The sequence below is a fragment of the Carcharhinus amblyrhynchos genome, chromosome 3 (assembly GCF_965287045.1).
Source record: "Carcharhinus amblyrhynchos chromosome 3, sCarAmb.v2.hapA, whole genome shotgun sequence".
In the NCBI taxonomy this organism is placed as follows: domain Eukaryota; kingdom Metazoa; phylum Chordata; class Chondrichthyes; order Carcharhiniformes; family Carcharhinidae; genus Carcharhinus; species Carcharhinus amblyrhynchos.
Genome location: NC_137326.1, coordinates 41,513,506 through 41,539,740, shown reverse-complemented (window position 1 = coordinate 41,539,740; position 26,235 = coordinate 41,513,506). Strand labels below are relative to the sequence as shown.

At 41.9% G+C, this 26,235-nt stretch overlaps 1 protein-coding gene across 1 annotated transcript in view; it reads left to right on the top strand.

Annotated features, from left to right (window-relative positions):
- The first annotated feature begins 21,417 nt into the window (after nt 1-21,417).
- mdfic2 (MyoD family inhibitor domain containing 2) overlaps nt 21,418-26,235 on the top strand; it is a 62,572-nt gene continuing 57,754 nt past the window's right edge. The window contains exons 1-2 of the mRNA XM_080186319.1: nt 21,418-21,483; nt 22,129-22,216. Of these exons, the coding sequence (XP_080042445.1) occupies nt 22,129-22,216 (88 nt within the window). The 5' untranslated portion in view covers nt 21,418-21,483. The remainder of the gene's footprint in view (nt 21,484-22,128; nt 22,217-26,235) is intronic.

The following is a 26,235-nucleotide window of genomic DNA, read 5'->3' as shown; positions in this document are numbered from 1 at the left end:
GTTGAGCTTACTGTTAATGCAGCACAATGTCAATATGTGAGTAATTTGTCTCCCAATTGTGGCATCCCAGACATCAAAGGGAGTGCCAAAGTTTACCAGTGAAGACTAAATATGAATAGACTTCCAACTAATGTCCTGGCCCTGGTGACATGGGCACATTTTCTTCTGTTGGTGTTCACTGATTATGCAGGGAAGGCTACTCAAAGGAGATTTCTGAGTAAGAGAGAAATTCTAATGTTGTGAGGGAGCAAAATTCAGCAATGGTGTAGCTGAACACTTGATTCAGCATCAGAAGGACAATGAGGCATCTTAAAATATGCAAAATACTTTTTTTTACAAAATTTACAGAGAGGTAACCGAGAGATATTAAAGACAGATATGTAATGAGAAGGGAGATTAAGTATTAGGCCTTCTTTATATAACACTGTCCAGAACAACCTTGTCATCACAGCTCCAGGGTTTATTGCTTACCCTTCTCCTGGTGTTTGCCACAGTTGGCCTGGGAAGCAAGGATAGTGATAGATTTCCCTGACCTTCAGTCCCACCAGCATTCAGTGCTGGTGAGACAACCATATTGCCCCTTCCCTTCTTATTCCTCTTACCACTCGCACACTTCATTATCCTTGACTCTACTGCCTTGAAATACCTGACACAGTCTTTGTGCCATCCCACCTTCCCCCATCCTCCCCCTTGCTCCACTCACCCATACCTTACCCATATACTCCCATCCATTCCCCTCCGTGACCACTTACCGGGCAAGATTTGCCAGTCCTGCCCATCCCAGGACTGGAAGCACACGCTCCAGGTCAATGGACCTTTTGCCTCTCTGTCAAATTCTCCATCCTATCCGTGATGATTTCTGCAGCAGGCGGGACTGGAAGATTTAAGCAATCTTATTTGGTTTCAAAATTTTGCTACTTTTTCAAATCACATGTAACTAAGGAAAGATGCTCTGGGGATGATTTTTACAATCTTTTTCCAGATTGCGGGAAGGTGATTGTGCACCACTTGGTGGTGCCTGGTCTGGAATTTTACCATTGCCATTAATTTCTTCAACTCCTTCAGCATGTTTCAGCATTGTAGAACTGTGATAACATTTTGTGCTATCAACAGTGCACATGCTATCTACTAGCATTGGGTGCTGAGTGCTCTAGCCATCAGCTCTGAATGGGACTCCAGCAGGTTGCTCAGAGAAAGAGCTCTTTTTTGTAAAGGCTTTTGTGTAATGAACCAAAGCTCCTCCTCCTGGCCTCATAAAAGTCTTCAGACATTTGCTGTTCCCTTTCCACCTGCTCTCCACATCTACCCTCATCCAGCATGAGAATGTTTTCAGCAGGAATCTGCCTTTGAGTGACTGAACAGTGTTCACAGTTCACCAAGGACACGGGAGGGTGCTCTGGCCTTTGTTTTGACTTAGGCCCTTAGGCAGAAACCTTAGACATCAGCTTGAGCACTCCTCTCGCTGCCCACCTAAAGTCCATCGAAAGATGAAATCTACCTCTATTTGTTTCTCTATATATTGTAAGTCTTTTTATTTCTGTCTCACTTGCTTTCATTATGTTACAGATTTAATGCAAATAAAGCATTTACCTTGTTTAACTTCCACAAAGTGCAGGTAAGATAATAAATTAGCTCAAAATTCAGTAGCTGACATCTTTTTTGAACGTTGAACTAACACTAGTATGAAGATAAACACACATAATGGGCAGAATTCTACCAGGTAAATGTATTTTTCTGGGGCTATCGTTATTGCTTAGACACCATTAAACAGCCTCCCAGGAGAATTGGGAGCTGGGAAAATAATGAGGACATCATGTCAGTATTGTTCCTCAATTCAGCCCAGCCACTAGGGAAGTTTCCCAGCAGCAGAACTGACTGTGGTTTGACTCCAACAGAATGGATCTAAGCAGCCATTTTGGGGAATTAAAGGTCCAGTTATGGGTGATTCTCCCACACTGCTGCTAGCAGTGGAATGCTACCAGTCCCACAGTGCCCTCCCGCATGGTGGCAGCCTTGCTGTGGTTATCTGCGGTGGGGCAGTAGAGGGGCTCCCGTGGCTAAAGCTTCAAGGCTGAAGATAAGGGGCCACAAGCAGCAAAGGCCAACCTGAAGCCCAAGCACACCACTGGAGGGCTTTCCTCTCCATTTAGCAGGGCTTTCCTAGTTGATCCACCAATAAAAGAATATGTTCATCCTGCCAATGGGGCATCTGAGGTGTCAAGGTTTTCTCCGAGTTTCCTCAGGGGAAGTCACCTCTCTCAGTGATGCTGCCAAAGTTGCAACCCTCCCATTGGACCAGCAGCATGGTAGGCACATTCTCCTATTGGTCACCTATCCCACCTGCTGGTTCTTAATTCCCTTCACTGGCAGAATTGCGGCCATAAACTCACCTCACGTCCATGTGAACATCAGACTTGGAAACCTCCCTGATGTCATGACTTCCACCATTTGGGAAATGTCATTTGCCTTCTGAGGTTTATAGGACACAAAACAAAATCTTACTCCAGTATGTGATTGATATACTGTCATTTTTCTCATTCTCTCTCAGGTGCACAAATATACTTAAAGCTGCTCTGTGTATTTTTGAAATTACTCAGTAAAATCCCTAGCTGAATATAAGACTTCTAAAAAATGTTCTTATAAAGACTCATGTTGAAGGGCATAACATATTGGCATAGATAAAAGATTGGCTCACTGAGAGGATGTGGAGATGCCAGCGTTGGACTGGGGTAAGAATGGAAACAGAGGGTAGGCATAAATGGGTCTTTTTTGGGTTGATGAGCCGTATTAAGTAGTGTGCCACATGGATTTGTGACTGTTCACTTATGTGTAATTCTATAAAACAGCTATGAAAAAAATACTAGAAATTGTAGAAAAAAAATAATCAATTAAACTGAGGGAACATTCTGGTCAGAATGTACAATACAAATTTAGTTTTCTGGCAAAGCAGCCTTGGGCAAATATATAAATTCAAAGCCCAGGATTTTGGAAACGGCTGGGAGTTTCAAATAAAAAAATTGATGCACACAATTGACACATTTGATTAGCTTATTGATACAATGTTTTAGTTCTCTTTAAATTTGTACTTCAGAAAAAGAAATTTCAATTGCTGAGAAAAATGTTATCAAATTTTCAAATGATTTCCTTTTTGGAAAACATTTTGAGTGTTTTTTTGGGACAGAGATACCAGAGGAACTACCATGGTCATATTTTATAATTACAGATTGTAAATTTACAGAAGCAGTTTTAAATATGAACATAGAACTTTTGAAGTTTACCCAAAAATCTGCAACAACAGGAAGTATGGTTTTGCAGATAGGAAGTGCATAGAAAATTAATGTTTGAAAAGGGCAATAGTTTCAACCCCAAACCAGTGATATAAGGGAACAACACCTTATATGTTTCCAGTTTGAAAATACTACTCTCTTTTCTATTCTTTATCAACTTTCTATCAATACTGTCATGTTCTTGTTGATATTTTAAGACTTAATTTTATCAACAACCCTCCCACATGCCACCTTTTCAAATGCATTTTGAAAATCAGTACACACATCTACTGCAGTTCCTTTATCAATAGAGTCCATTATTTCCTCAAAGAACTCTATTAAATTTGTCAGACATGACTTGCCTTTTACAAATCCACCCTGACTGTCCTTAATTAACCTATGTCTTTCTCAGTTGGTATTAATTTTATTCCATATAATGGTCTCTAGAATCTTATTGACTATGGAGCTGTGTTGGGAATTAGACAGCATGCAGTGATAAGAATAACTCTGACTGCTTCACTGACAATTGATCTTCATAAACAATTTATTAGTATTCTACGATGCAACAATTACAACAATTGGTTGCATTTTGTGTAGCCAGTCCACTTTTTGAGCTGGTTGATCACAACATTGCCAATCACAAGTGTCTAATGTTGACTGCTGCATTTGAGAAAATAAACATTATAAAGTCTCAACATGACCTTTGTACATTTAGACTGCAATGCTGTATATTTCTCTTCGTTTTTTAATTGCTTCTTCATATTGCCTTAACATTGCAAATGATCAGTCTCCCTGTGCTAATTCCAACTCCTTCATTATGTCATTCATTCTTTCTTTCAACATGCAGTACATTACATTTGTCAAAACTACATTTTATTTGGCATTCATCTGCCCAATAACACAGTAGATCACAGTAGACCTAAATCATTTGACAGATCATTGCTGTGTCTTTCATTCTTACAACTCTCTGAAGTTAATGTTATTTGCAAAATTAGCATGTTATATTTAGTTTCTGAGTCTAGGTATTATAAGAGGTAATACATCATGCAGAGCTCCATTCAACATCTCCTCCCTATGTATCTTAGAAGTACTGTGTTTCTTACTTCTTGCCCAATTTCATCTTACACTCTAGACTCTCAAGGATTCTTGTTTAATTGGTAGTCTTTATTGTTAAAGGCCTTTAGAAAGGTCAAAATTATCATGGAGGCTTGAATATTTAAAGGGGTTGGCACTAAGTGAGGAGCAGTGGTAAATAGTCAAGGAAGTTACAAAGAGACACAGGCAGATTAAGCAAGTGGGCAGAAAGTTGACAAATGCAGCTCAGTATAAGGAAGTGTGGGTCATCCACTTTGGATTCAGGAAAGACAAATCAGAGTAATTTCTAAATGGTGAGAAATCAGGAACTGTGGAGGAGCAAATAGATCATGGAGGAGCAAAGAGATAAGATGGATTGTGTATTACAACATAATCAGTCTTTTATTTTTTGTGAGTATAACTTGATCTTTTTGTAAATCTTCTCTGCACAGAGCGCAACAGCAAAAGAGTCAATTGCCAATTCACCAACTGTCAATAAATATTTATTTGGGGACAATTTTAAGTTTATCCCAAGTGACTATTAAGATGATAGTTTTCCTGAAACAGGAGATGCAAGCTGCCTCCAGTATATCAAATCTTTATCAATTGTGATGTGCCAGATTCAATCCCCTCTTGTCAGTAAGTGTCTCTTTATATGTGTTCAAGTAACCATCCAATCAATGCCCTCCACCTGTATGTACTTAACCTCAATTGATACAATTGACATGCTGTGTTATCTTCTCCCCCTGAAGAAATGCATTGTATTAATTGACTTCAGCAATTTTCAAATAGAAATTGTAACTAGAAAAGCCAAAGGTCTAAGATGTGAGACCACAGTGTTTTAGTTTGTATTATAAGATATGAGACAGATAGCACCAATGATGTGAGGTTACAATGCTTCCAGGGCAAGAAACAAGTTGCTTTATAACAGGCCAGGGGACATTGCTTGAACATCAGGGTTTTGGAGAACCTTGAGGAGAATCTCAATAGCTTCCTTCAAAGCTGAAGATAAAATATAGCTAAAAATGAATAGATAGGGAAACCTATGTGTGGACATGAGTTTACTGATGTGCGATTGCAAGCAAGTGATGGAGCAACCCAACATTTAGCGGTGCAACTAAACTTTTGGCCACATGTGACTGCTATTGGCCCTGCACATGCCAATCTTAGAAGACATAGAATCTCTACAGTACAGAAAGAGGCCATTCAGCCCATCGAATCTGCACCAACCACAATCCCACCCAGGCCCTACCCCAATATCCCTACATATTTACCCACTAATCCTCTAACCTAAGCATTTCAGGACAGTAAGGGCAATTGTAGCATGGCCAATCAACCTAACCCGCACATCTTTGGACTGTGGGAGGAAACCGGAGTACCCAGAGGAGAGACGAGGAGAATGTGCAAATTCCACATAGACAGTGACCCACGCTGGGAATTGAACCCAGGTCCTTGGAGCTGTGAAGCAGCAGTGCTAACCACTGTGCTACCGTGCCACCATTTTCTCACAATCCTGTGAGAAAAGAGAGCAATTTTTCTAGAAGTTGGTGTTGAGGTTTTGCTGTTAGAAATAAGGTAAAGAAAGGATTTCTTCATTGGAATAATTGCGAAGAAATTATCAAATGCTGCATCTTTTGCTTTTCAGTCACACCCGACTGCTATTGAGAGTGATCCTCAATTCAACTGAATTGATCTGATTTGATTTATTATTGTTGCATGTATTGGGATACAGTGAAAACTACTGTTCCTTGCATGCTATTCAGACAAAACATACCATTCATAGAGTACATAGGGGAGAAGGAAAGGAGAAGGTGCAGAACATAGTGTTGCAGTTACCAATAGGATGTAGAGAAAGATCAGCCTAATATGTGATGGGCCCATTCAAACATCTGATGGCAGCAGGGAAGAAGCTGTTCTTGAGTTGGTGTGTACATGTTTTCAGACTTCTGTATCTTTCTCCCGACTGAAGAATGTGGAAGAGAATGTCTGGGGTGCGTGGGGTCCTTAATTATGCTGGCTGCGTTCCCAAGGCAGCGGGAAGTGTAGATGGAGTCAGTGGATGGGAGGCTGGTTTGGGTGTTGGATTGGGCTACATTCACAGCCCTTTGTAGTTTCTTGTGGTTTTGGTCAGAGCAGGAGCTATGCCAAGCTGTGATGCATCCAAAAAGGATGCATTCTACAATGTATCTATAAAAATTGCTGAGAGGACTAGAGGGCACAACCTCAAGATAAGGGGGGGGGGGGGTGCAGTTTAGAACGGAGTTGAGGAGGAACTTCTTCACTCAAAGGGTGGTGAATCTCTGCAATTCTCTGCCCGTTGAAGTGGTGGAGGCTACCTCGCTATATATATTTAAGACGCGGGTAGATAGGTTTTTGGTAGGCAAGGGGATTAAGGTTTATGGGGAGAGGGCGGGAATGTGGAACTGAGCCACTTCAGATCAGCCATGCTCTTATTGAATGACGGGGCAGGCTCGAGGGGCTAGATGGCCTACTCCTGCTCCTATTTCTTATGTTCTTATGAGAGTTGTAGTGAACATGACAAATTTCAGCAGTAAACTCTGGCTACCAATACCCTCAGAAATATTTTCAGTTGTTCTGATGGATAACTAAAATTTTGTTGCATGCCCAGGAAACTAATAGGAAAAATATATTTTTACAGATTTTCTGAGCCACTTGTATCATGTGGATTGATAGTGCTTATTTTTAAAAGGTGGAAGAATTGCGCTATCAAAAATAATAGCACAACTTTCTTGGAAGGTCTTGCTTTTGTAATCTATTACATACATTAAACATGCTATGATACATGTAGCCTACTTCTTTCCATGTACTTACTCTGCTGCATCTTGCATATTTTGTTTCCAAATTAGGCCCAACCCCAATCTGCATTCTTCTTCAAGTCTGGATTTAATCAACACAATGGAAATACATTGCTGAAAGCGTTATTATCACCACACTGTGCATCCTTTGTGAAGACAGGTTTATTTTAGATATAATGAAGCTACTTAAATTAACTTGGATCTACTGGAACCAAAGCAATTTTACCCCATTAACAAAAGTTAAGCTGCAATACTGATGATTGTTTTTACTTAATGTCCTAAACATTGAGAATGATGTTGAAATCAAACAATAAATTGCACTGTGGCTAAAAACATCAAAAATTGCAAGGAATTTTGGGACCAATCACTAACTGCTTTCTGGTTGTTGTTTTCTTAATTGGTGTTTGTATTTTGAAATGACTTGTGTGCACATTTTAATGAGCTATTCTATTGAAAGTTAAGAATGTGTAGATACTAAACAGGCACTGGACTTAAAATGAGGCTGCAGTTGTGATCCTAAATTCTGGAATAATAACATCATAATTCCAGATCCTAATTCTGGGTTCCAGAATAAGGTAGGTGAACTTGGAGCGTGGATTGGTACTTGGGACTACAATGTTGTGGCCATTACGGAGACATGGTTAGAACAGGGACAGGAATGGTTGTTGGCAATTCCGGGATATAAATGTTTTAGTAAGAGTAGGGAAGGTGGTAAAAGAGGTGGAGGAGTAGCATTGTTAATCAAGGATAGTTTAATGGCTGCTGAAAGGCATTTCGAGGGTGATCTGCCTATTGAGGTAATATGGGTTGAAGTTAGAAATACGAAAGGAGCGGTCACATTGTTAGGAGTTTTCTATAGGCCCCCAAATAGTAACAGAGATGTAGAGGAGGAAATGGCAAAGCAGATTATGGATAGGTGTGGAGGTCACAGGGAGTTATCACAGGTAACTTTAACTTTCCAAATACTGATTGGAATCTTTATAGATCAAATAGTTTGGATGGCGTACTTTTTGTACAGTGTGTGCAGAAGGGTTTCCTAACACAATATGTGGATAAGCCGACAAGAGGTGGGGCCACATTAGATTTGGTACTGGGTAATGAACCGGGCCAAGTGTTAGACTTGTTTGTGGAAGAGCACTTTGGAGATAGTGACCACAATTCCGTGTCTTTCATTATTGCAATGGAGAGGGATAGGGCCATACAGCAGGGCAAGGTTTATAATTGAGCGGGGTAATTATGATGTGATTAGGCAAGAATTAGGGAGCATAAGATGGGAACAGAAACTGTCAGGGAAAGGCATAAATGAAAAGTGGAGCTTGTTCAAGGAACAAATATAGCGGGTCCTTGATAGGCATGTCCCTGTCAGGCAGGGAGGAAATGGCTGAGTGAGGGAACCATGGTTCACAAAGGAAGTTGAATGTCTTGTCAAGAGGAAGTAAGGATGAGAAAACAAGGTTCAGTTGGGTTGCTTGAGGATTACAAGATAACAAAGAATGAGTTAAAGAAAAGGCTAAGGAAAGCTAGGAGGGAGAATGAGAAGTCCTTGGTAGGTCGGATCAAGGAAAACCCCAAGGCTTTTACTCTTATATGAGAAATAAAAGAATGACCAGGGTGAGGTTAAGGCGGGCCAAGGATAGCAGTGGGAACTTGTGCATGGAGTGAGGAGAGAGATAGGTGAGGCGTTGAATGAATACTTTTCTTCAGTGTTCACTAAGGAGAGGGGCCATGTTTTTGAGGATGAGAGTGTGATACAAGCTGATAGGATGGAGGGGGTAGATGTTCTGAGGGAAGATGCATTAGCAATTTTGAAAAACCTGAGGGTTGATAAGTCCCCTGGGCCAGATGGGATACATCCTAGGATACTTTGGGAGGCAAGAGATGAGATTGCGGAGCCTTTAGCTTTGATCTTTGGGTCCTCACTGACCATGGGGATTGTGCCAGAGGACTGGAGAGTGGTGAATGTTGTTCCTCTCTTCAAGAAAGGAAATGGGAAAGACTCTGGTAATTACAGGTCAGTTAGTCTTACTTTGGTGGTTGGTAAGTTAATGGAAAAGGTCTTGAGGGATAGGATTTATGATCATTTGGAAAGATGCAGCTTAATCCGGGATAATCAGCATGAATTCATGAGGGGTAAGTCTTGCCTCACAAATTTGATTGAATTCTTTGAGGAGGTAACTAAGTGTGTAGGTGAAGGTAAAGCAGTTGATGTTGTATGCATGGATTTTAGTAAGGCATTTGATAAAGTTCCCCACGGTAGGCTTATGAAGAAAGTAAGGAGGTGTGGGATAGAAGGAAATTTGGCCGATTGGATAAGTAACTGGCTGTCTCATAGAAGACAGAGGGTGATGGTGGAGGGAAAATTTTCAGACTGGAGGCCAGTTACCTGCGGTGTACCACAGGGATCAGTGCTGGGTCCTCTGCTATTTGTGATTTTTATCAATGACTTGGAAGAGGGGGCTGAAGGGTGGGTTAGTAAATTTGGTGATGACACCAAGATTGGTGGAGTAGTGGATGAAGTGGAGAGCTGTTGTAGGCCACAAAGAGACATTGATAGGATGCAGAGCTGGGCTGAAAAGTGGCAGATGGAGTTTAACCCTGATAAGTGCGAGATGATTCATTTTGGTAGCACAAACTTGAATGCAGATTTCAGGGTCAATGGCAGGGTTCTGAGGAATGTGGAGGAACAGGGAGATCTTGGGGTTCATATCCACAGATCTCTCTGAAGGTTGCCACTCAAATGCATAGAGCCGTGAAGAAGGCTTATAGTATGTTAGCGTTTATTAACAGGGGGTTTGAGTTTAAGAGCCGTAGGGTCATGCTGCAACTATACAGGAACTTGGTGAGACCACATTTAGAATATTGTGTACAGTTCTGGTCATCTCACTATAAGAAGGATGTGGAAGCATTGGAGAGAGTGCAGAGGAGATTTACCAGGATGCTGCCTGATTTGGAGGGTAGGTCTTATGAGGAAAGGTTGAGGGAACTGGGGCTTTTCTCTTTAGAGTGGAGGAGGATGAGAGGCATATTAATAGAAGTTTATAAGATGATGAGGAAGACAGATAGAGTGGACGTTCAGAGACTATTTCCTCAGGAGGATGTAGCTGTTATGAGAAGGCATAACTATAAGGTTCATGGTCGGAGATATAGGAGGGATATCCAAGGTAGGTTCTTTACGCAGAGAGTGGTTGGGATGTGGAATGCACTGCCTGTTGTGATAGTGGATTCGGACACTTTAGGAACTTTCAAGCAGTTATTGGATAAGCAGAAGGAGCACACCAAAATGATAGGGAGTGGGATAGCTTGATCTTGGGTTCAGACATTGCTTGGCACAACATCGAGGGCCAAACGACCTATAATGTGCTGTACTGTTCTATGTTCTAAGGTTACTTATCAACCGATTTGAGTTTCAATGCAGCAATTCTGCCAAAAGACATTTTGCTTTGTTTCAAGCACCTGTTGTATAGTGAGACTGTAAGACCTTCCAGGGTCAGTATAGTTTAAAAATCTTGCAATAAAATGAAGAATTAGGAAGATAAACAGATCTGTGTGCTCAAACGACAGCTTGCAGAGTAGCATAATCTTTAATAATAGCCAAAGCTGTTCCTCAGGAGTGATTACAGCAGGTTTTACAACACAGTATGTTCCTGACTGTCTCAGGATAGCAGCCTATCGAAGAAACTGCCCAACCAGATGGCAATGTTGTTTTAAATAGGGAATTACAGAAGTAATTCTTGCTCATTTTGAGCTTGTTTTGGCAAGTCCAAAACAATGGATCTTGTTTCATAAAAGCTTTAATATACCATAATGAGCAATTTATAATACATGTGCAGACATTACTACGGTCATTTTCTACAAATGAAACAATTAACTGCCTGAAAAATTGTCAATCAAATATTTTTTCACATTTTATTTGCACATATGCAACCTGTCCCATAGCAACAGTGGAAGTTGCAGCAGTATAACTATTGGTTGCACTCATGAGACTGGGTACAAAAGCTTTATACATTGGGAATGAAATTAAAGTAGTTGTCGGAAATTAACATAATACTGTAACAGCTGCAATGAATAACCATAAACAATATGGCGCAACCCCATTTTACCACTTATCATTGATTAATAGCACTGAAAGGTCACGTACCATTTTGCCTGTAGTTAAATGAACAGTACTGCTACTTTCAAAATAGTTACACTTGCTTTTGGACACAAGAGATTATCAATTTGGGGAACAAGCTTTACTCACAGGAATGATGGGATTTTGGAATGGGTGAGGTAAGGTTAAATCACTGAAATTGACCACACTGGGAAGCCAGTTCGAACTTACTAACTTCCACAATTACCTACAGTACATTAAGCTATGAATGAATAGGCCTCTCAGTGGGTTGTTAATGTTAGTATTAACATTGCTATTGTTAAACATTAACATTGTTAAATAATCGCTCATTAAGAGCAATTTTAACCTGGTTTTGGGGTTTAACTGTCAGTACAAGGGTTTCCTGGTCTCCTTGAAACTCATCACTGAAAGCAATTGAGGTGGCTGAAGAAATGACAATCAAGATGTTCCATGATTCATAGAATTCCTACAGTGCAGAAGGAGGCCTTCTGGCCTATCAAGCATGCATCAACAACAATCCCAGCCAGGCCCTATTCCCGTAACCCCACATATTTACCTTGCTAGTCCCCTGATCCCGAACAGAAATTTAGCATGACCAATCAACCTAAACCACACATCTTTGGACTGTGGGAGGAAATCCGAGCACCCGGAGGAAACCCACACAGACACAGACAATAACTTGAAGCCGGAATTGAACCCAGGTCCCTGGCGCTGTGAGGCAGCTTTGCTAGCTATTGTGCCACCGTGCTGCCCGCAACAGATTTTTATATATTTGTATAAAAGTTTATTGCTCACAGTACTTGCTGAGGGGGATTGATTTCACTACTTTGCAGATTGATTTCATAATTTGGATGTGATTTTTATGACTGTGGAGATTTGTGCATCTGACTTTCACTCTGCAGCTGTGATATATCAGTTCTTAGCTCCATTCCCTTTTATGACAAGTTTTTTATTCCAAAAAAAAATTCCTTCTACAAAACAACTGAATCCTCCTTCTGTTTAAATGCAGAATTCAAGTTTTCCTTCACTGCTTTTGTTGAGGCACTGTTGATGGTCAGTCAAAAAATCCTGGTATTCTTTTCTAACTATTTCACAAATTGTTTGAAGTTCCTTTCCCTAGTCAACCCGGATTTCCCTCAATTTGTTTTTCATAAGGACATCTGCTTCATCATTCTGAAGTTTTAATTCATCTTCCAGAACTCAAATTTATCTTTATGGTTCCATTTCATCGGTATTAGTTACAGCCAAGTAATTTTGTGTTAAGGCACTTTGTTTTAAAGCATTTCTTTTGATTTGATTTGATTTGATTTATTATTGTCACATGTATTAGTATACAGTGAAAAGTAGTGTTTCTTGTGCATTATACAGACAAAGCATACCGTTCATAGAGAAGGAAAGGAGTAAGTGCAGAATGTAGTGTAACAGTCATAGCGAGGGTGTAGAGAGGTAGGTCCATTCAAAAATCTGATGGTAGCCGAGAAGAGGCTATTCTTGAGTCAATTGGAACATGACCTGAGACTTTTGTATCCTTTTCCCAAGGGAAGAAAGTGGAAGAGAGAATGTCCGGGGTGCATGTGGCCCTTAATTACGTTGGCTGCTTTGCTGAGGAATGGATGGGAGTCTAGTTTGTGTGATGGATTGGGCTACATTCACGACCTTTTGTGCTTTCTTGCAGTCTTCCATCAACTTGGAGTGCCACAGCTGTGTTTGACAGCTGCTTTGACACTTGTGGCTCTGCCTGCAAGGTTACCTCAAACAGCTTCAACTCATTCCCAACCATTTGTAATTCTTTATTGACAATCTTAGATTTCCATGTTCTTTTAACTTCAGCAGTTTGAGTTTTTCACTCTTACGCAACTATGGAGAGAACTGTAACTTTCACAGTAGAAACATAGATAGTCGCAGATTCCTATTTGTCACTTGATGTATTGATACATTTCTAACTTTTACCATTCCACCGGACTTGTCTGACAACACCGGAGACAGCAGGATTTTATCTCCAGTGAGATCATTCTCTTGGATGAAATCAACATCATTAAGAGGCAATTTTAGTACAACCCTCACTGTGACAACATCAGAAATTAAACCAAAGTATGAATTAATTTTATGTTGTTGAATAACCTCTTATTGAAAACTCTAATCAATTCATTCCTAAATAGCATCCCTTCTAGAGGGAAGCAACATCATCAATGATAGAACTCACCCCATATTTCTTATAATATTTATGTGTTTGCCTGCTTTACTGAAAAAAGATGTGGAGGCCCCATCTGTGGATACAAAATCCTTATTAACATGTTTGTTTAGGTTTTTACCAATAGTAAATACATTTGAAGCTACTGTATTGTCAGATTACGATATGTCTATTGGGGCAAAATTATGTGCAGTCATACCATTCATGCTCATAAATGCTACCATTTTGGGCTTCATCCTGCAACAATCTGCTTTCACATAGCCTCTCATTTGGCAAGAATAATGTCTTGGTTTCCTCGAATCATACCTGTCCACCATCCGATCTCCTTGGCTGCCTTGAGGAGAATGTGTCTTTTCATGACTGCTCTCCCCTCAGGATTACTTCTCTTATCTCTTCAGTTTCTATATGTTGTGGGATTAGCCATTAGTCATAACTGTATCTTCTCCTGTTTTGGCAACGTTACTAGATGGAACCTTGGCCACGATTCACCCAAAAGTGCTGAATTGGTGAGAAAACTGATTTACATCTAGATGTTTTCTCAGTTCAGCTTTTCACCCAAATCTCTGCAGTCTGTGCACTACAGAGGTCCCAATGGTGAATAGTATTTAAAACCTGGGAGCGGGGCCTATTCACACTGGAGTCTGACAGTTCTGGAACTCTGCGCATGACCAGTCGGCCCGATCTGTCAGACAACCCATTTGCTGGCTATCCCAATTGCTGGCCAGCCCGAGACCCCAACAGTGCTGCCTCTCCAGCCCCCCCTGCCCCCCATGGCCCGATCTACTGTATACAACAATTCCTGGGCCAGCCGCCCCCACCCTGCCCCAGAGCACCCTGATGTCCAGTCCACCCACCCCAGCAGTGGCAATCCCCCCCCCAAAAAAACCCCTCACCCTGGCAGGGACCCCTTCGGAAGATCATCCCCCCAACCCTGTCCCAATCACTGCCCTCCCTCCATCCCAGGCTGATCCTGTCTGCAGAGTGGCAGCGGGACCCTCCAACCCCACCATTCACCCCTAGACCCTGCCTACAATAGGCCCCACCCCATTGGCAGTGCCTGATGCCCAGTGGGCAGTGCTTAGGGTGCCCCCTGAGCACAGGCACTTTGCCCCTTGGGCAATGCCAGGTGCACTGCCAGGGTGCCCACACCCAGGGGGCACCACTCCCCCTACCCCTGACCCTCCTTCGTTCTGCGGGATCTCCTGTTAGTTCCCCGAATGTGGGGGCTAGTCTAAACCCCACCAGAATGAAGTATTCCTGGCAGGGTGGGAGATTCAATTGGGACCGGAACGTTCTCGATAATTAAATTTAAACGACATTTAAAACATATTACCAAAAGATTCAAATTACTTACCTGCCTTCCCACCAGTTTCCAGCATGGTCTGACCAGAGACTGTTTGCCGGCTGTGGGAGATGTGCGTGTATTCCCAGCACATGAACAAATCCCGGAACGAGGTCGGCGACGCACATCTCCCACCGCGACCTGCCAGAAAAGTTGCGGGTCATGATGGGAAAATCGCAGCCCTTATTTCTAAGGGTATACTGTTTCGAACTCTTCTACAAACAACACCTGTTGAATGGTTTCAAAATCTTGTTCCAGTTTAATTTCCCTATATCAAACATTTTCTCTGACAACTTCCACAAAAGTCTGATTCTGTCTCTTCCTCAGATTTCTAAACTTTTGTCCATAAGCTTCTGGAACTAGCTCACATGCATTGGGCACAGCAATCTTCACTGTATTATAGTCAGCAGGCTGTTGAGTGAACCTTCAATGCATTCCCTAACACAACAGTTTGTAATAAAATTGTCAATATTTCTTTAGGCCATTCAGACTTGTCGGAATTTTATCAAGTGGTATCAAATATGTTTCAAATCTTTCCAGGGTGGCAGGCAGGCACATTGGATAGCACTGCTGCCTCACAGGGGCAAGGACTCAGGTTTAATTCCTGGCTTGCGACACTGTGCGTGCAGAGTCTGCATGTTGTCTGCTTGGGTTTCCGCCGGGTGCTCCAGTTTCCTCCCACAGGCTGGTTAGTTGCATTGGCGATGCTAAATTCTCCCTCAGTGTACCTGGACAGAGCTGGAGTGTGGCAGCTAGGGGATTTTCACAGGACCTTCAACGCAGTGTTAATGTAAATCTGCTTGTGACTAATAAATCAACTTTAAGGCTGAATTCAGGCACGAAGCAAATATTCCTTGTCAAATCAAAACCAGGCATTAAAGCTGGCTGACGGTCAAGTCTCTCTGCTGCTCCCTATTCAGGCAATCAAAGCTTTTCTCTGTCCAGTTCAAATTTTCTGGCTTCCCTCTCTTTTTGAATTCTTAATAAAAATCCCATTTCCCTTTGTTTTTCCTCTCTTTCGCTTTTTTTTTTCCATTTCTCTTTCTTCCTCAAGCTTCTTTTTTTAAATTTAATTTTCCAGTTCAAGTTGCTTCAATTGCAACTGGATAACTAAACATTGTACTGGGATTACTCTTTTCTCCCTCAAGGTTCAGACACTGAGCCACTTCAACAATTTCTGCCTTTTAGTGCCTACTTTTAAATCTATTTCTAACATTTTGGCTATTGCCTTCAAATTAACCTTTGCGAGCTGCTGCAGGGCACTTAAAGACTGCTGTGCTCTTTGACAAACACTTCCACAATAGACACAGCTACGTTAACCTTTCAATACAGCAAAAGTTACAGGGAAATCCTGTTCATTTAAACTCTGTAGATTTGGACTCCCACCAGAGGCCCCAATTTGTTATAAATGCCAAACACACTGATAACTTTTAGAAAGCTATTCTAATTTCAATGACTGACTGTGTAGGTCACCCAAAAAAGATTTTAAGACTTTTATACACATACTAAAAGCAACATCCTCCAAACACTAATCAATAGGTAATTTATGAACTAAACTACAGAAAATAAATTCTTAAAGTAACCTTTAACTCTTGAAATAGCAAAAGGAACATCCCTCTCCATGTCCTTCAAGTGGACCCTTCATTCTCCAGGAAGCAGCCTGAAGCCCCCCAGAGCTTACTCCTTTTAGCTGCCAGATAATTTCTAATCTCCAAACTGGCTTTCATGGTAAGAGATAAATTGGAAATTCTCGTCAAGCTAGATGAAACTTGGAATTTGATTTAGATCCTGATGAACTCAATCCCTCCAATCTCAAGCCTTGGAGGGGTGCAGAAAAGATTTACTAACACGGTGCCAGAGATGTGGGACACCAGTTATGTAGGGAGACTGGAGAAGATGGGGTTGTTCTCCCTAACAGGGGGAAGGTTAAGGGTTTGATAGAGGTGGACAACATCATTAATGGTTTCAATAGAGTAGTAAAAGATAAACTGTTTCCAGTGGTTGAAGAGTCTGCAATCAAAGGACCCAGATTTAAGGTGATTGGCAAAAGAATCAGGGCTAATGAAATAATTTGGTGTAGAGATATGTTGTATTCAGGAATGTACTCAAATGAGAATTACAGGGCTATGGATAAACAGCAAGGTAGTGGACAAATAGTTCTATCAAACAGCCAAAGCTATTGCATGCTGTGAAGCAGTCAAAGCTGAACCATTTACATCTTCATAGAATCCCTACAACGCAGAAGGAGGCCATTCGGCCCATTGAGTCTGCACTGACAACAATCCCACACAGGCCCTATCCCCATAACCCCATGTATTTACCCTGCTAATCCCCCTGACACTAAGCAACAATTTAACATGGCCAATACACCTGACCTGCATATCTGTACTGTGGGAGGAAACTGAACCACCTGGAGGAAACACACAGAGACTTGGGAGAATGTGCAAAGTCCACACAGACAATCACCAGAGGGCGGAATTTAGACCGAGTCCCTGGCGCTGTGGGATAGCAATGCTAACCATTGTGCCACCATGTTGCTCCAGTCTTCTAGCAGTGCAATGAATTGGGAAACTATAATGGCCGGATACACTTTATAAAGCTGGAAATATGAATCTATACTTCCCCTGCATTCCTCTCTTCTACCTTTCAGAGTAAATTTCTCATATGCAGTAGTAAAGGAAACTCTGTTTCTCTCACCACAGATGTTGCTGAACCTGCTGAGTATTTCCAGCATTTTCTGTTTTTATTTCAGATGGCCTGCATCTGCAGTATTTCACTTTCATATTGGAATCTGGTAACATGTAAAAAACATTAAGGCCATAATTTGCCTTTTTAATAAGTGCCCACAAATGATTGCCGCATATATACAATGTTCCTCTACTATTTGATCAGAGAAATTAACACTGTAAAATAACCTGGTTCAGGCCACTGTTAAAATATCATAGAGGGATCCTCAGTGGAAGTGTTAAGCATTCATGCATTAGCATTACAAACAGGCATTTCTATACTCAGACTCTCTTATCAACACTGGCATTACTGACCTATTTCTTCCACTTTTTAATGAGCAACATAGGCTGGGAAGAGGCAACTGGAATGCGAGTAGATCTTTAACAAACTCTTCCCTTTGTTTAAAACACAGAAAGATTTGGAAATAAACTCTTGTGGAGTGAAACCAGAAAAATCAGATTCCAGAGTATATGGCTGAACTGCCATAAAAGACTCATTGCAACTCGTTGTTAAATGACCACAGATCAAATTAGGTCTCTCTCTCTCGCGGAGATGGAACCTAGCCAGATGCATGTGATGAAATGGAGCTATCTCATGCCAGTGCTCGACTACCAGAACACCAACTGCTTATCCTCTTCAGCCCTGGCTCATGAAATACCAAAGGAGACTCAATGATAATTTTCACCAGCATCATGCTTGCATATACTGCAATATTAAAACAAAGACTCACGTTAACATGTTATCTATTCCTAACTTTGTCGTCAAAAAAGGAGCTATGGATGTCGAAGCCGCACCATTGGCAAAGTGAGACTCAGCTAGAAGACATGCTTGTTGAGTCCATTTGCAATCAAGTCTTAAGGCTGTTTTTAACTGAACCTTAAAATCACAGAATCCCTACAGTGCAGAGGAGGTCATTCGGCCCATGAAGTCTGCATCGACAACAATTCCACCCAGGCCCTATCCCCTTAGCCCCACATATTTACCCTGCCAGTCCCCCTGACACTGTGGTGCAATTTAGCATGGCCAATCAACCTAACCCACATATCTTTGGACGGTGGGAGGAAACCGGAGGAAACTCACACAGACAAGAGGAGAATGTGCAAACTCCACAGAGACAAGGCTGGAATTGAACCTGGACTCGTTGGAGCTATGAGTCAGTGGTGCTAACCACTGTGCCACTGTGCCACCCTTACTGATGTCCTTGTTCTGCCCATTTAACAATGACTCATGCCCACTTGTCAAATAAAGTTGAATAAAACACTTTCAATCCCACCACTGACTTGTGCCCTACATCAACCAGCAAGAATGTCAACTCACCTCACTGTGTTGAAAAGAATATTCACATCATGGCTGACATAATGTAAATCTATTCTTCCCCTGCATAACACTGGAAGTCTTGTGCTGCAGTGGTTAGTGTCCCTGCCTCTGAGCCAGAAACTCCATGTTCAAGGTCCACTCCAAGAATTGGTGACCAAGGATGGTGCATTGATAATGGGGCCAAACAGATTGGGTAACAACTTGTAAATCCTTCCAACACATGCCAATGGCAGCAGTAAGAGAAGGAGAGATCAGCCATGTGATGGAAATCCATAGCTCCAGGTGACAACATTCATGTTGAAGTCTATGTTGCCACAGCGCTTCAGACACCTTGAGGGGCCAGAGTGCTTAGTTGGCTGGTGTGGACAGCACAGGATTTGATCCCTGGCTGGCATGGATTTGAGACCTGCCTCTTTGTCTTACCTGTGGTGCAAAATCAGGAGTCGATCATGCCTTCCCCAACAACAGAAGAAGGAAAAACACTGATGGTACCTGAGTGATCGAAGCCCCAAAGGACAAAGCAGCAGAGTGATAGTGGAAAAATGTACTGAGGTGAGAGTGGGATAGCTAGAAATAATGTAATAACTTTAACAGCACTTCCAAAATTCAGAAACTTTCTACATTTTCCAATGCTGAATGTATTCATATTAGCCAATTACGTAATATGATAAAGTAAATAAACTACCATGAATACCTTGATGGCTGACTGATTTTCCTTGTATGTCTAAACTTCACCTGGGAAACTTACATCACTCACATGTATTCATCCATTCAGTCATCGAAGCTTCATGTACTATGAAACAGCTTTTATTAAAGATCTGTTAACATTCTGATAACCAATTGTTTGACTGCAATTCCTGGGAAGAAAGTGTTTTAATTGGAGGAGGAACACATTGTGTGAATTGAAGAAGAGAGGGTAGGAGGGTTTGTAATGGCATTCTGTTCTCTTCTTTCTCATTCTAAGACACCATTATTTCCTTTCAGCAAAATTGGCTCAGGGAACATTCGTACTACCCTTTTAAATGAAAGTGACTTATTAACCTTCATTTCATCCTTTAGATGTGCCCCTGAGAGTAAAGGAGGAAGATGAAGAATTGAACCTCTCTGCTTGCAAACATCAATGAGAGAAAACTACCCAGGCAGGGATTAGAAAGTGAGACAGGTTATGGAATGAAGCATAGATCACAAATAAGCAAAAGCATCAGGGATGAGATCACTGGAGTGTGCAGAGACATTAACCTTAATCCTTCGAGCAGCAGCAATGTTGAGTGGATTACTACTGCACTCCAAGATTCTCCCAACACAATGCTGCAGTGCATTTCTTCTGGGACCATCCATTCCTGGCTGTCAAAGAAATGAGCAGTGCACTGTCCCTTTGGGAACACCATCAGAGCAGGGTAGAGCCAGGGAGAAAGAGAGCACACCCACTTTTTACGGCACTAACTGTTATATGATAAATGTAAAGGTCTAGTCTTTGAATGTTACTGAATGAATGGATGAGTGGGTAAGTGATAACTGGGTAGGAGTGTGAGTGGGTGGAGGAGTAAGAAGTGTGTGTGGGTGAGTTGATAGGTGGGCAGGGTGAGAAGTGAGTGAGTGAATAGTTGTGTTGGGAATAGTTAGGTGGTTAGGGAGAGTGGCCTGGTGAAGCTGGTCGACTAGGAGGTAGTGTTAGACTAGGATTTAATCTGTTCAGTATTTCCTGGATAACTATCCGGGTAAGTTCGGTGGAACTGTCTGAAGTCTCCATTTCTACCTTAGTGTAAGAGACATTTAATGTTAATGTTTCAAATCCAATATGACTCTTCTTCAGAACCCATGGTCTGATGCTGCCAGACCAGTTTAATTTTTCCAGCATTTTCTGCATTTGTTTTGGACTAATCTTACTTCAGATGCACATTCAGTCCAGTACTAGACCTCTATGTGTTTCTGTTTCCTCATTCCTCAGCTCTGACTAATGTTCATCCAGGCTTGAAACGCTGGCTCTATTCTCTCTCCACAGATGCTGTCAGACCTGCTGAGATTTTCCAGCATTTTTCTGTTTTTGTTTCAGATTCCAGCATCAGCAGTGTTTTGCCTTTATCCTCACCCCACTCTCCACATGTCTCTCCTTCCTCACTTTCTCTCACCTAACCTTCCCTTCTCACTCCTCCTTTATCTCCCTTCCTTATTCCTCTCTTCTCTTCTTTCCTCCACCTTCTCCCTCTCTACTCCTTCCCTCCCCTTTCACCTTCTCCCTCCTCCTCTCTCCTCTTTCACCTTCTCCCTCCTTCTCTCTCCCCACTCCTCTCTCTCTTTCTATCTAGCCTCTCTCTACTCCCTTCCAGCCCCTCCTTCTTCCCTTTCACCACCCTTTCTCCATCCTCACACTCCTCTGGATACACTCTGCCCTTTCTCCCTCTCTTTTTGCCCTCCACTCACATCCCTTTCCCTCTTCATCGTCTTCCTGCTCCTCCTTTTTCCTCCTGCTCTCTCTCTTTCCACTCCTCCCACGCCGTTCTCCTCCCTCCCCATCTCTTCTTCCCTCCCCCTTGTGCTGTCCGCTCTCCGCATTCTCTAGAGCAACACTCGCGGAGCTGTGGGCGGAACAGAGAGGAGGGTTCCCCGCACACTGACACGACTGCCGGGGGCTTGGCCAGGTAGGAGCGGCAGCCGGAGGATGCTGCTGCTTCAGGGCTCGGGTACCCTGGGCCCTGCACTCATTTACCCCGGACCCCTTCTGCTAATTTTGCAAAGTGGAGTTTCTAGTGGAGAAATAATGGTTTGATTTGCCCGGCTAGTTGCTGACTTTTTAGAACGATTCCTTGAGACCTGAACTATGAAATGGGTGAAGATAAACATCCCAGTGGGAAAACAGTGCAATATTTGCTTTGTTGTTGACAGACAGTGGGTGACAGCTCCCATTAATATTCTGCATCTCTTGGGGTTGAGTTTATGTATCTTCAGATGGGGAGATGTGTAACTGACGGCTCTGACAGCGAATTGAGAGATATCCGATATTTCAGTGCTGTCTATTGTAAATATCATTTCCACCTTCAACTTAGAAAGTTAACATACAGCTTTCAAACTATAATTGGAGTGCAGATCTGCGCAAAACTCCCTTCTGACCTGAAGGGAATGGTTTTGGAATAGGAATAAAGTTCTGGAATTCAGGGAATATTTTTGCTAATGAACTTTTAGCTGTGTTTAATAAAGAGGAGAAGTCATAGAGTCATAGAGGTTTACAGCATGGAGAAGTCTTGGCATTTAACACTCAATGAAGCTTAATGCTGCTGCTTTTGTAGATGTCCGAATCTTCGATGGATGGAGAGGGGTCAAACCTGCCAAATAACCTTGACAATTACAAAGAGAATTACTCCTTGCTGCCTAAAGGTAAGTTTCCTTGTTGGCCCAGGGCACACAAGTGCTGCTAGATTTGGGATAAAAGAACAAATGTGTGATATTTGCCCATGCTCTTTGTGAACTTCATAATGTTAAAAGGCAAGAAAAGAATGTGAGGGCAAGTGTGCATTTTGATCTGGTTGAGCAAGCAAGTTGGATATCATGAATTGATATTTGTATCAGGTGTATTTTTAATACTAACAGATGCTGGAATAGCAACATTTATGCTACCAGCAAGGTTTGCGTTTGGTGAACAGCTGAAAGATTATTTCCCTATTGTATTTTATACTTCTAGAAAATGTTAATGTTTGTGGAATTCACAAAGGCAACAGGGGTGGCAGGGTGGCACAGTGGTTAGCACTGCTGCCTCATAGTGCCAGGGACCTGGGTTCAGTTCCTGGCTTGGGTCACTGTCTGTGCACAGTCTGCATTGTTCTCCTTGTGTCTGCATGGGTTTCCTCCGAGTGCTCTGGTTTCCTCTCACAATCCGAACAACATGCTGGTTAGGTGCATTGGCTGGCTAAATTCTCCCTCAGTGTACCCAAATTGGTGCCAGCATGTGTCGACTAGTGGACTTTCACGGTTCATTGCAGTAAGCCTACTTGTGACACTAAGAAATAATTTAAAAATAGAGACCCTGAAGAAAACTCTGTACTATATACAGTTATTTTTCTTTTCAGACTAGTAAGTATCACTATACTATTCACAATCAGTAGGTTACATAGAAATATAGAAAATAGGAGCAGGAGTAGACCCTTCGAGAGTGCTGTGCCATTCAGTATGTTCATGGCTGCTCACCCAACTCAATAGCCTGATCCCATTTTCCACCTGTGATCCCTTTTGCCCCAAGAGCTATATCTATAGATTATATACAGTATATATTAGTTGAGGGGGTTGAACTATGAGGAGAGGCTGAATAAACTAGGCTTGTACTCGTTAGAGTTTAGAAGAATGAGGGGAGATCTCATTGAGACGTATAAGATGATGAATGGGATGGATAGGATAGAGGTGGAAAGGCTCTTCCCGCTCAGAAAGGACAGTAGGACTAGGGGGCACAACCTCAAGGTAAAGGGGGGGTGGTTTAGAACGGAGTTGAGGAGGAACTTCTTCACTCAAAGGGTGGTGAATCTCTGGAATTCTCTGCCCGTTGAAGTGGTGGAGGCTGCCTCACTAAATATATTTAAGACGCGGGTTGATAGGTTTTTGATAGGCAAGGGGATTAAGGGTTATGGAAAGAGGGCGGGAAGGTGGAACTGAGCCACGACAGATCAGCCATGATCTTATTGAATGGCGGGGCAGGCTTGAAGGGCTAGATGGCCTACTCCTGCTCCTATTTCTTATGTTCTTATGTTCTTACAGTTCTGATTTGCATCTGTTTTATCAGTAAATCCTATAAATCCTTGTTTATGTTACAGCAGAAGGAGTTTTAATTTAAACCACCCTGGTTTCTCCTCTCATCCACAAATGAAAAGGTGTTTTGATTTAAGTTTCCTGCTTTATAAGCAGTGTTCTATTTCCCAATCCCTCAATTTTGGTGCAGCCCAATTTTTATTAATAATTCTGAAGCAAACTCAACATAGGGTACACTGAGAGGGTTAGTTTATTCGCGCACACTCAAAATGCAGGAGGGATGTATCATTATGTATCCCCTGGTGAATTTCCAGGCCAGAGGCGACAGAATAACTCCCAAAGAAGCATTGTTCAAATCTGAAGTTCTTCTGTGTTCATTTACTATTGTCACATTTATTGGTATACAGTTGTAATTCTCTGGCCATTCATACTGGCAGGATTCTCCTGTCCAAATGGCAGCAAACCCCACCTGCAAGTATCCTGCCAGCATGCCATTCATAGAGTACATAGGGGAGAAGGCAGGGAGAGGGTACAGAATGTAGTGTTCCAGTCATAGCGAGGGTGTATGGAAAGATCACTTAATATAAGGTAGGTCCATTCAAAACTCTGAAGGCAGCAGGGAAGAAGTTGTTCTTGAGTCGGTTGGTACTTGACCTCAGACTTCTGTATCTTTTTCCTGATGGAAGAAGATGGAAGGGAGAAAGTCCGGGATGCGTGATTATGCCAGCTGCTTTTCCAAGGCAGTGGGAAGTGTAGACAATGGATGGGAGGCTGATTTACATGATGGACTGCATTACATTCACAAACCTTTGTAGTTTCTTGCAGTCTTGGTCAGAGCAGGAGCCATACCAACCTGTAATGCATTTGGAAAGGATGCTTTCTATGGCGCATCTGCAAAAATTGGTGAGAATCATAGAGGACCTGCTGAATTTCCTTAGCCTCCTGAGAAAGTGGAGGCATTCTTCCACATTTTACCCTACCTCTACAGTTAGCACGTAATGCATCCCCTTATGGTGTTGAAGTGGGGGTATCCCACATCATGCCCTCAGATGAAGAAAGACCCGTTGCTTTTGTGTCTCAAATATTGAGCAAGCCTGAAAGTAACTATGCACAGATTGAAAGGGAAGCATGAGGGATCATCTTTACAGTAAAGAAATTCCATCAGTTCTTGTACAGAAGAAAGTTCAAACTGTTGACAGACCATTGTCCATTAACTACCATTTTTGGACTACATATGGGAATTCTGTCTCTGGCAGCAAGTAGAATGCAGAGTTGGGCATTGCTATTGTCTGCGCATAGTTATGCCATCAAATATCGATAATCACGCCTTCATTGCAATGCGGATGGACTGACAAGATGGCCACTACCAAGGACTTTGTCATCTAGTAGTTCATCAAACTGCTAAAGCAGAATTATCTTCTATTTTGAATAGTGACATGGATGCATCTAGTAATAGCAAAAACACGAATTTAACAAAGAATGATAAGATATGATCTGCCCAGCAACAGGTAAAAACATGCCTAGCAACAGCAGTAACCAGAATTCAAAAGGGATGATGAAATGTGACCTTTCCCAGTAATGAGATTAGCAGACATCCAGACAGAATCAGGTGTCAAAAGATCCATCATCAGGAAACAGGTCACCTAGATGACAGATGGATCAGTGGAGGTATACAGATGCTAGTTTCAAGAGTCATGGAATGTGACACATGAAAATAGTCCAAATACAAAGAAGAAAGAATTAGAGAGAAACCAGGGTGTAATTTGCAGCACCTGCAGAAGCAGGCAAACATTGTAAAATCTAAACCACGAAGCTATTTTAACAAGAAGTCTCTCAGCCAACATAGCACAGAAACCCTCATAACTGCAGTTTCAATATCTATGCTGAACCAGGAAATAACAATTCCCAGGCTAGATCATCTGCCTTGTGGTGTGTGGTAACTATAAGCTAGATTTGCCTTGCTTATTTATTTATATTAAATGTTGGTCAGAATGAGAAAATCTTAAGGAGTTCAGAGATCACAGATATATCTAGGAACAAGGGGTAATTGTTATATAAACTGTGTGCGTTTAGTAATTTACGTATTTAATTATCTTAGAGTATTTTAGTCCTATTCATGTGTATTTGATTTTTTCTTTAGTTTAATAAATAGTCTTTAGTAATCGTTACATGATGACTGAGCTGGTTATTCTCACTCGGGTTTTCGCATGATTCCTCACACCATTACAAAATTAAAACCATACACCAGTACGAACCAATGTTTCAAGCTGAGATGCCCTCACAGTAAGCATCTGCACGGTTTGTGACTAACAGGTAGACAGTACGCCAGTCACTTTTGGACAAGTGAGGAAGTAGACTTGGAGTGATCCAATGCTCCTAGAAGTGATGGACATGGCATTATGAGGGAAGACCTCAGAACTAATACCTGACTTGAAATTGTACTCTTCTAGAAGATTGGAGCTGTCAGTGCAGTCAGGATGTCTTCTTGGGGGCTCAGTGTGATCGTTCTGCTTGTATTGAGAAGATGAATGTTGGACAAGTTACGGGAGAACCATTGAGAAATTGTACGCATGAAGCAAATTGACAGGAGTTATTTTTGGTAGCCTGCATTGGTTGTGGAAATTGAAGAGAAAGCTAGAATGTGTTTTTTATGTGTGACG